The sequence below is a fragment of the Pundamilia nyererei genome, unplaced genomic scaffold, assembly GCF_000239375.1.
Source record: "Pundamilia nyererei isolate P.nyererei 1_Seehausen unplaced genomic scaffold, PunNye1.0 scaffold00027, whole genome shotgun sequence".
In the NCBI taxonomy this organism is placed as follows: Eukaryota; Metazoa; Chordata; class Actinopteri; order Cichliformes; family Cichlidae; genus Pundamilia; species Pundamilia nyererei.
In genome coordinates this window covers 3,171,744-3,182,056 of record NW_005187428.1, presented here as the reverse complement: position 1 = coordinate 3,182,056, position 10,313 = coordinate 3,171,744, and the positions used below count along the sequence as shown (strand labels likewise).

The 10,313-nt window shown below is 40.2% G+C and overlaps 2 protein-coding genes across 2 annotated transcripts in view; one reads left to right on the top strand and one right to left on the bottom strand.

Annotated features, from left to right (window-relative positions):
• Nucleotides 1-862: 862 nt before the first annotated feature.
• On the top strand, nt 863-8,615 carry LOC102197087 (twinfilin-1). Its single transcript, XM_005728252.1, has 8 exons — nt 863-962; nt 1,109-1,287; nt 2,319-2,414; nt 2,577-2,681; nt 4,379-4,504; nt 5,191-5,341; nt 5,484-5,605; nt 7,354-8,615. Exons 1-8 carry the CDS (start codon nt 863-865, stop codon nt 7,519-7,521), a joined length of 1,047 nt encoding a protein of 348 aa, XP_005728309.1. The 3' UTR covers nt 7,522-8,615.
• Nucleotides 8,616-8,631: 16 nt separating this feature from the next.
• irak4 (interleukin-1 receptor-associated kinase 4) overlaps nt 8,632-10,313 on the bottom strand; it is a 5,809-nt gene continuing 4,127 nt past the window's right edge. Inside the window, exons 9-10 of the mRNA XM_013909542.1 lie at nt 10,126-10,290; nt 8,632-8,916 (exon numbers count right to left, since the gene is read on the bottom strand). Coding sequence (XP_013764996.1) covers nt 8,854-8,916; nt 10,126-10,290 — 228 coding nt within the window. The 3' untranslated portion in view covers nt 8,632-8,853. The remainder of the gene's footprint in view (nt 8,917-10,125; nt 10,291-10,313) is intronic.

Sequence of the window (10,313 nt, the reverse complement as noted above, 5' to 3'; positions counted from 1 at the left end):
CATTGCTTAAGCCGTGTTGTAATTAAAAGGAAAAAGGGATTTATGCAGGGCGTGACCACTTGTTATACACGATGGCATCGCAGCAAAAATAGAAACAACCCCCGAGGTTAAACTTACAAATCAGGCAACCTTAAAATAGAAGTACAAACGTACTTGTTACTGCTGTGTCCGAATAGTGTTTTTTTTCTTTTTCTGTTTTATCTTTTAAATATATATATGTTAAACGTAAAGCTTAATACAGGGGCTCCTCTAAGCTAAACCCTTTTTTTGGTTGTTTGTAGCTCACCAGATTTTGGTGGTGGTGAAAAACAAAAGTGAATCCTAGTAATTCAGGGAATATGACCCAGTTCATTTACTTCCATGTGTTACATGGAAGATTTTTCTTTAGTGCCTTCCTGCAAAAGTGATTTTAAAAATGTCTAAATAGTTTGTTGGACTTGTGCCATTAAGGTTCCCTTGGGCTTTGTGTTACAGCTATTAAGAAGTTGGTTTGAATCTGAATTATCACCCTTTTTAAATTTATTAAAAGAAAATGTATTTATTGTGACTGGGTTTGAGATCAAAGGTTGAACCAAAATAATAGGACTGACAAGTTTTCTTGATGGCCTGCTCACTCAAAGCCTGTGCAATACGGGATAAAATGCTAACTTTACAAAGGGTCTGCAGGTGCTGAATGCTTAATGAGAAGATCATTTTGTGGCCTTTGTCTAATGGCTGACATCAGATGGTTCACAGGCTATTATGAGTCATTAAACCTTTAGGTGTAGACTCATAATCATATGACTCATGATGGCCATGTTAAGATGAGCGTGGTGTTGTTGAGCCTGCATTGTTTAAAGGAGGGGAAGAAAACCCTGACCTTATGTCTTTTTTTCTCTCAGCGGGGAATGATGTGAAGGATATCTTTGCCAGTGCGAAGAGCGGGGATCAGTATCGTGCCCTAAAGATCGTCATCAAGGATGGTAAGCAGCGCTCTAGTGTCCTGGAGTTTGTTTACTTCTACCTAAATGTCTGCCAAGGCTGACATTAGCATTTCTTTATAAAGAAACAAAACTCTGCACTGCTGATTTTTTTTCTCTCTCTCTTTTTGTCCACATCTGCTCTCCAGAGCAGCTGACTCTAGGTGCCAGCAGGAAAGCATCTAAAAAATGGGACCAGGAATACGATTCTTTAGTGCTACCCCTCCTCGACGATGATGTGCCCTGCTACGTTCTATACCGGCTAGACTCCAATAACAACCAGGGCTACGAGTGGATCTTCCTGGCCTGGTCACCGGACCACTCTGCTGTAAGGAAAAAAACCCCAAACTATCCCGGCTTTAATGAATAGCTTTCCATTCTGCATGGCATTTGTCCTTCTCTGCTATGGGTATCAGACGGGTGGGGTTTACCACATCAAGGCAGTCGTTCTTTTATATGCATTCATTATTTCCTAACAGACCTCTTGAAAGCTAAATATGGGTAAATTATGTTTTTCCAAATAGCACGGTGCATAGCCTCAGCCTCTCCTTCTTGACTTAAAATTTACCCTCATTGCTTTTAGGTGGCATATTCCTTTCATGCATTGGTGTTTTGTTGTAATGCAAATGTGTGTGCTTGCAATTTATGCGTTCTTGTCTCGCACATTGTCATTTAAGTCATTGTTGTTTGGTCTCACTGAAACTTGATGAACCACTTGCAGCCTGGAGTTGCTGTGAACAAGAATAGCCGTAACAAATAACACACAAGTGTGTTTCTGCAGCAGTGAAATGGGGAATGTTGCGAGGAGAAGCGACCGGTGCCCAGATAAAGTGCAATGGAGGATTATTTGTAGCACGGTGGACTTTAGAATCACTTTCTGAAGGAGGAGCTGAGCTCAGCATTCCTGACCTCTAGTATAAAGCACGAGCCTTCAGGTTTAGGCTTGCTTGGAAGTTGCAAAACATTTTTCCAATGCATGCATGCACTCGTTTTTATCATGTGCATTTTTTTTTCACTTCGTTAGAACTGGAGCTGGATTTACGTAGCCTTAAATCACACGTTTGATATTTAAAGGTATCTTGTAAAGTTTTGGTTACCACTAGTGTAACTGAATTTGAGCAGTTCCCTATTTTTATGACAGGAAATGCAGCAATAAACCAGCAAACACATGAAAGAATGTCTTGACAGAAGCACCGGCTGTAATATGTATTATAATATTTCTCACTTTTTTTTAAGGCAAGCAACAATAAAATGTTTTTTTTTCTTTAAAGATAAAGCTCCCATTGCCTTATGTCCTGTGTAAAGTTTGCTAAATAAGTGGGTTTTTTTTGTTTTTTGTTTTTTGGATATTCACAACAGGTGCGACACAAAATGTTATATGCTGCTACCAGAGCAACACTGAAGAAGGAGTTTGGAGGCGGGCACATCAAGGATGAGATTTTTGGTACCAGCAAGGTTGGTCAAGTGAAAGGCTTGTTACTCAGTAGTTTAACAGTGCCAAGTTAAATGTCAGTGTTAGTGTTTAGCACCTAATAGGAACTGTGATTACTATATCAGTAACGGTGAGTCAGTGTGTGTTTCTGCATGCCGTGTGATTGGGCTGTTCTTTACCTGCAGGATGATTTGAGCCTCGGTGGTTACAAGAAACATCTGACCTCTCAAGCTGCTCCTTTGCCTCTTACTGCTGCAGAAGAGGAACTGAGGCAGATCAAACTGAATGAGGTAACACACACACACACACACACACACACACAGACAAGTGATTTGGATTTTATCACTTGGTCACCGCTTAGAGTTGTCATCATCTTGGAGGAAACGATGTTCTGTGCAGTGCTTGCTGCACGCATGCGGTCACTTGTTGACAAGTTCTCTGGCTTGAAGTGTTCTAAAGTGGGTGTGGATTAGGCTTCTCGTTTCTCTTTTGGCATTACGTCATTATCACATTGGAGGCTTCACTGGGAGAAAGCACTGGCTTGCTTTAGCTCAGCGGTATCCCTCCTCATTGCATATCCTGGGTGTGGTAGGTAAATCCAAACCAGTACAGTGTAGGGTATCAATGAAAGCTGGCGCTGAAGCTTTCCAAACAGCGCAAGGTCAGCAGCAATGCAAGTGTGCATATGCTTGCCTGGCAGTATCAGTGCAGTGCAGAGATGCTGATGCATTAGAACAGCAGGATGTTCTAATGCATCGGGAAGAGATAAAGCTATTAGCTGTGTGTATATCCTTAGCTCCACAAAACGTGCTGTTTAGAGTTGTAAACACTGGTTAGCCTAATCAGCAAAGGGACTAAAAGAAGAGCTTTTTGATTGTTCTAATCGAACATTTACATGTTGGGAGCTAAATGCAAATGAGAGGGTTCTGTAGCTCTTAGTATTTGGCAGTGATTGGTCACAAGAGTACAGGTGAGCTGCATCAATGGCTTGTGCCTTTGTTGTGATCAGATAAAGAAGTGCTGTAATGTGATACTTGTTGCAGGCAGTGTCGTCAGCAGTGTTTACAGTGCTGATATCAAGGTCTCCGGGGATGTGCCACTGACTCCAACAGACAAATGAAAATGGGAACATTTGAAGTTTCACTCTTTATACTTCTGGAGAGTATTCCTAGAATTTTGCCGAGAATTTCTTCAGTGTTAAGAAACAACCTGTTTCTAATTGCTGCTCTCCCAGCTCCGCCACATGAACAAGAACTATCTTTCTTACCATATATGGAAGTGCTCTGAGTAGAGTGCAGGCTGTCTCCAAAAGTACGGTCAATTAAAAGCAGCAGAGCAAATGGGAAGTGAGGTTTTTTTGCTCTTCCCACTTGCCCAGCTGTTGAAGGAAGATGATATACTGTTAATCTGTACTGCCTAGCTCAAAAAGCCTTTGAAATATTTATTGTTGCTTTGCCTCGGAGACTGCACACTTTTTTCCAAGCAGATGGATAAAAGACCTGCAATCCTTTTTGGTATGCGCGATAGCTACATGGGAGGCTCAATCATGTTTGCATGGCATTTCATTTTGTGGGAACAAGCCTCTAAAAATAGATGCAATCCATCAGTGTAATCCTTCCAGAATTTCCAGTTTTCAGTGCAATTTCTCGGAGGCGCCTTGTCACTTCGATACAAGCACCTCATCTGTAATCATCAGGTCTAGCTCTGAAGATGTGCAAAGCACTTGTAATCCTAAAAAGTTTTTTTTTTTTGTGTTCTTTTTTTAACGGTGTGCCCTCACATGATTACACTTATTGAATTATTGTGGCTTATGTTTTGATTTTGAAGACATTTGATGCTTGCTAAGTAATGCTCTGATCAGCCTACTTTAAAGGCTTAGATATCATTTTTCAGTGTTTTTGTCAATTGTAGTGTTTTAATGACGATAATGGGACTGTAGAACTCAAAGTGTGTCTCGTTTCTGTGTCTTCGTTTGTGGTGTGTTTAGGTGCAGACTGACATCAGTGTGGACACCAAGCAGCAGACTCTGCAGGGAGTGGCTTTCCCTATTCATAAAGATGCCATCGCAGCACTTGAACGTTTCAGGGACAAGAAAATCAACTACGTACAACTGGTGAGTTATTAGCTGGGGTTATTAGCCTCTACATGGCCAAGTGTCAGCATACCTGTCACAGCACTACATCTGGGCATTTTTACATGCCATGGGATTACAAAGTATTGTAAGGCCAGCCACATACTCCTGGTGTCTGCAGCTTTCTGCATACACGTCTGCAAGGCTGTATCCTGGTCTAAATGACCGTAATTAGCTCAGCACTGACATATTCATATTCAATAATTTGAATGTGCAGTTGGAGTTTTTACCTTGTGTTTGGAAAGATGCAGATTGTTTTGGCGAGGAGACCTTTCTAGTTTGACACAATGAGTTACTCAGTTTGTCCAAAAAGCCTTTGTGTAAATTCTGCTCATTGAAATTCTGACGGTTTGTGTCACAAGATCAGATGAGTCCAGTACAAAGGAATAATTGTAGCACTGTTGTGGTTGTGCATCAGATTTCCTTTTCATGAGTCTAAAAGCTTAGTTAAAGTGAATTTCTTTCTTTTGTGGGTTCTATTCATCCTTACTAGTTTTACTCCTGGCTGCTGAGGATCACATTAGCATGTAGAGTAAAGGGAGCTGTTTGGTATTTACTGGCACCACCTAGATTTTTCACATTGTCTGGTAACCAAAGCAGGGAGCTTGTAGTTACAGGAGCACTCGGCTTGCTTAAAGGGTAACTTTTTGCTTCTTTTGTCAAAAAAGAAATTAGATGCTGAACAGGAGCTCATTCGGTTGTGCGGCACTGAGCCAACGGAGCTGAAAGATCTCCCAATGAGAATCCCTAAAGATACTCCACGTTACCACTTCTTCCTCTACAAACATTCCCATGAGGGCGACTACTTAGAGTCCACAGGTAAATGATTTCCCACGGGTTATTACGAACAGCAGGAAAAAACAAACAAACACTGTATTTTGTGCAGGTTTCTGTGTTGTTCTGCTCTGAATGGTGCTTCACGTGATTCCCATCTCACTATCCTTTCCTTCTTTCTTTGTAGTCTTCATTTATTCTATGCCAGGGTACAAGTGTAGCATCAAAGAGAGGATGCTGTATTCCAGCTGCAAAAATCCCTTGGTCGACATGGTGGAAAACAATCTCCAGATTGAGATTGAGAAAAAAGTAAGACACTGTGTTTTGTGATATACTAGGGCTGTGCGATATGACCAAAATCTCATATCCCGATATAAGAATTCTATCGTCCCGAATCCCGATAACGATATAAATCGCAAAAATTTTCTGTAAATTCTGTGAATCTTGGGCAGCTCGACTTGTGTGAAGTGTTTCCAGCTGCGTGTCATGTATCTGGAGTCGAGTGTTTTAACCGATGCATGAAACTATACAGTTTTAGACATAAGTTGTAACGGCCGCCGTTTTCTTTGTGAGTATTTATTACACGGCGTGCTGCGGGGGAAAGCCTTTTCTAACGTTTGAGTCTAAGGTTTATTTTTTAGCACCTGGCGGCTCTTTTTTACTTCTCATCCGTAAATAATCTGCTCTTTCACTTGATTCAGTTTATTCTGAAAAGTCTCAACAGGATCTTGAGCTTTATTGTGGAAGGTTTATGTGGAACATAAACAAGCGGACACGCGAAGGTGTTGCTGTCGCTGTTGCTAACGACAACGCATAAAAACAGGCGCTTGTCCTTCCATAGTGTGGTTATATTACATATAAGAGAAAGAGAGAACTTTAAGAAATTAATATAACCACTACAGTGACCATCAAAACGATGAAAAAATATTGTCGTAAACAGTTTATTTTGCGACACCACGAAACAAACGATAGCGTAAAATGAAACTATAGACGTTTTTATATCGTCATCTGATATATATCGTTATATCGAACAGCCCTATGATATACTATAATAATCAAATGTCTTATGTAAAATAAATATCATTTATTTACATAAGAGATTTCCTGATAACAAAAGTATTTGTGTACTGTGTTTCATACAGAGTTTAAAATGGTTTTGGTGGCTGATATGACTGATTACAAATGTAAACCTTATTCTACATGTATTGCTTAAACAAGACTGAAAACCTACAGAGTGTTATTATTGATTCTACAGTAAATCTCCAGGCATTTACAGGAAGGGTGGAGCGCCATGCTTCCAAAGCATATTTTCCTCATAAGGTGTTTTGATGATGGTGGTGAAGGGCACTCTACCCATAATTTACTCCACATTGCATTACACATCATATTGCCAATGCTTTTAATGTATTAATACAGCTTATGTAGGGGAGAGAAGTGTGTCATGATTTATGAGATAAATCGGCATCAATTTGCAAATTCTGAACGTGACAGTCAACAAAAACGTTCAGACATTTTTCATAGTTTTTTTTTTTTTTTCATTTAAATTGAGTTTTTCTCAAAAAAAATTTTTTTTAACACAATTCAGTGGGCTACATACTGAACTGAGAGGAAAGGATGGAGACAAAGCATTAATAATTAAATAATTAAATAAAATTAAATAATTTCCCCCAGGGATCAATAAAGTATTCTGATTCTGAATAATATGGCACTAATATTGATCTGACACCAATACCAGCGTTTGCATTGATACTATCTATATTTGGATCGATTCGAGCACATGCGCTGTATTTTAAACAGCACACATGTCATGGAAAACACTGCACAGGCTCAGGAACACTTCCAGAATTTACTGTCTGTTCAGATTAAACATCCGTCATGCAAATAAAAGCCATGTTGTCATCTTAGAACTCATTTGTAGTGACCCTTTCTAATGGGCCTCAAACAGCATGCTCAATGTTGGGCACAGGGGTGAATGTTTTTCCTTTAATCTGTCACACAATGCACCAGTGGTCCAGCTCATCTTTTTAATGCACTTTTTAAATATTTCTGTTTCCCAGTTGGAAATAGAAAACGGAGAAGAACTGACAAGTGATTTCTTGTACGAGGAGGTGCATCCCAAGCAGCACGCACACAAGCAGCGCTTTGCCAAGCCCAAAGGCCCCGCTGGTAAGAAGGGCGGCCGCCGCATCACCCGACCACCGGGGGAGAGAGAGGAGGAAGATTAAACAGACCTCACCGCCCGACCACCACCTCTACCCCGAGCACGGTCCACAGAGGAACATTCCTGCTTTGGGGAGGGGAAGGCAGGAGGGAGGGGGGGTTAATCATTTTCGACACGCTTGTTTAAAATAATAAGACAAAAACCTCAAATTCCCACAGAGTTCACCCACAGACCCAGCTATGCACGCCAAGGACAACTGAGCAATGACACACTTCAGAATGTCCATTTGTAGCTTGCCAAATGGAAGTACATTCATGTAGGTTAGTACATTCATAAAAACCCTTTTACTATAATTCAGAGAGGCCCAAACCAAGTCAAAGATGAGGTTGTTTTTTTTTAATTTTCACATCGTTGCCAGCTCTGAGACTTCAAAAATGTTAGTGTAACTAATGTGAACTTGCGCCGATGTGATGAAAAGACCCCATTTTGTGTTCACGTGTTCAAATTCCTAACTTCCATTCCTCCTCGTGTCAATTAATGTTTCTGTGTCTAATGTGTTGATTATTTGTCTCCTACTGTTTGCACAATGAGGTGCTCCAAAGCAGAAAAAAAAAATTCTCAAACTTGTGTCTGATTCATTTTATATTGGGGGAAAAAAAAAAAAAGACTTCTTTTTTGATATAACTGTGGTTTACATGAAAAAAATCATCTGCTGAGATACTTATTTTTCTATGCAAGTGCTGTAAATGTACATATTGTAGCTGTGTGATGCTCTTTGATTAAGAAACAGTCTGGTCTGTTGAGGTAGATGTCCACGTCGGTAAGGATCACAGTGAAAGAACTGGGGCTTCCAGAAATATTACATCCACACATTTCAGATTTCACAAGGAAGGAAGCTTTTCCAGCTTTTCTGGTTCCCATAATGACAGGGAATGCCACGCTACTGGATGGGAAAGGGAATAATATAATTACCTTGATCAAAATGTTGCCACATCCACTGATGTACTGATTAATATTAGGCAAACTACTTCGCTCACCTCATGTTTGAAGGGAATATCCCTTTATGTTCATACAGTGTCATTATAATAGAAAAATCATGTTTGGTCTTATGTTTTCTTATAATTCTTTTAAAGAAGAAAAATAAAATATTTAAATCACTTTCTTTCACTTCTTTAATTGTTCGTAATAAATACATTTAACACTGGGAAGAACAACCAATCAGCATTCTGAAAGAGTTCGGCCATTAGATTTGTTTAAAGGCCGCACAGAAATGTATTCAGCAGTATTTTTACAGCAATTACACAGGTAAGCTACATGCCTTTAAAAAAAACAGTGCAGTAATTCTTCTGTCAGTCTGCAGTTTGAAGCAAGCTCACAATTCCCACGATGCTTTGCTTCACGCCTTTCTATCAAGATCCAGTGCAATGTTTTTGACGACTCCGTGAATCTCCGCGTAAACCTGTTCAGACACACAACAATCATGACTACATCATGAAGTTAGCATATATATATATATATCGTAGCAACAATATGACATTTTCCTTTAGTTCAACAAGACAAGAGTGCAGCCTCCGTTCTCTTACTGCCTGCATTTGCTCCCTAAATCCCCTAAATAATATGTTTGTTATTACATAGACTCCCCATACACTTTATTAGGTACACCTTGCTATATCAAGTTGGGCCCCTTTTGCCTTTAGAACTGCTTTAATTCGTTGCAGCACAGATTGAACACAGTGTTGGAAAATTCCTCAGAGATTTTGGTTAATATAGCGTCACACAGATTTGTCAGGATGTGGCAGAAAGGGACATTTGCATCATGCATTCATGATGCAAATGTCCCTTTCTATCACGTCCCAAACATGCTCTATTAAGGCTAAGATCTGGTGACTGTGGAGGCCATTCAATTACAGTGAACTCGTCATGTTCAGGAAACCAGTTTGAGACGATCTGAGCTTTGTGACATGGTGTGTTACCTTCCTTTCATGCCGTTTTTGCCAAATTCTGATCCTATCATCTAAATGTCATAGAAGAAATCAAGACTTATTGGCCTGGGCAATGTTTTTCCAATGTTCTGTTGTCTGAGTGAACTGTGGCCTCGGCTTTCTGCTGCTCATCCCATCTGCTTTAAGGTTCAACATGTTGTGCATTCAGAGATGCTCTGCTGCATACCTTGTTAAGATAACGAGTACTGTTGACTTCCTATCAGCTTTAAACGGTCTGCCCATTTTCCTTTGATCTCTGGCATTTTCCCCCTCAAAACTGCCACTCACTGGAAATGGTTATGTGCTACTTACACAGCATCAAATCGCAACAAAAGTCACCTCGAGGTGCTTAAATGACCACAGCCACGCCTATTCGGCAGTCAGTTGCTGCTATGTGATTGGCTGTTTAGATATTAGTGTTAATAAGCAGTTAAACAGGTGAATGTGTTTTTGCTAATAAATGCCATTAAAAAAAAACCCAAACAATGACCCGACTCAGTTGTTAATGATCCTCTTTTCAAAAACTAAAAAAAAAAAAAAAAAAAAATCCCTTTGTGGGATTTCTTCATTCAGCCTGGTCCAGCAGAGGCACATAACACAGGCAAACAGCTCAAGGTGAAAAGCTGTGCAGATGCCAACACAGTAGCTTGACCTATACATTAAATCTGCTGGGATCGTTCCTGTACCTGTCTGATGACAGGCCGTCTGTTTTTCCTCTCATGGAGGCAGTTGCATGCCAAGGAGTAAATACTCTCCACCTGGCTCAGCTCCCAGGCTTTCATCTTTTTGTCCACAAAATCCTCCAGAGTCAGCTCCTCATCTTCATCATCTATGTCATACCTCATCTCCATCTAGGAAATGAAGTAGGGAACAC

What these genes read in the sequence shown, in the direction of transcription:
- LOC102197087 (XM_005728252.1), top strand. Translation starts at nt 863, where the DNA reads ATGTCTTTTTTTCTCTCAGCGGGGAATGATGTGAAGGATATCTTTGCC. An exon ending in GGTCACCGGACCACTCTGCT is followed by an intron (nt 1,288 to 2,318) that starts GTAAGGAAAAAA and finishes TATTCACAACAG; the next exon opens with GTGCGACACAAAATGTTATA. An exon ending in GGCAGATCAAACTGAATGAG is followed by an intron (nt 2,682 to 4,378) that starts GTAACACACACA and finishes TGGTGTGTTTAG; the next exon opens with GTGCAGACTGACATCAGTGT.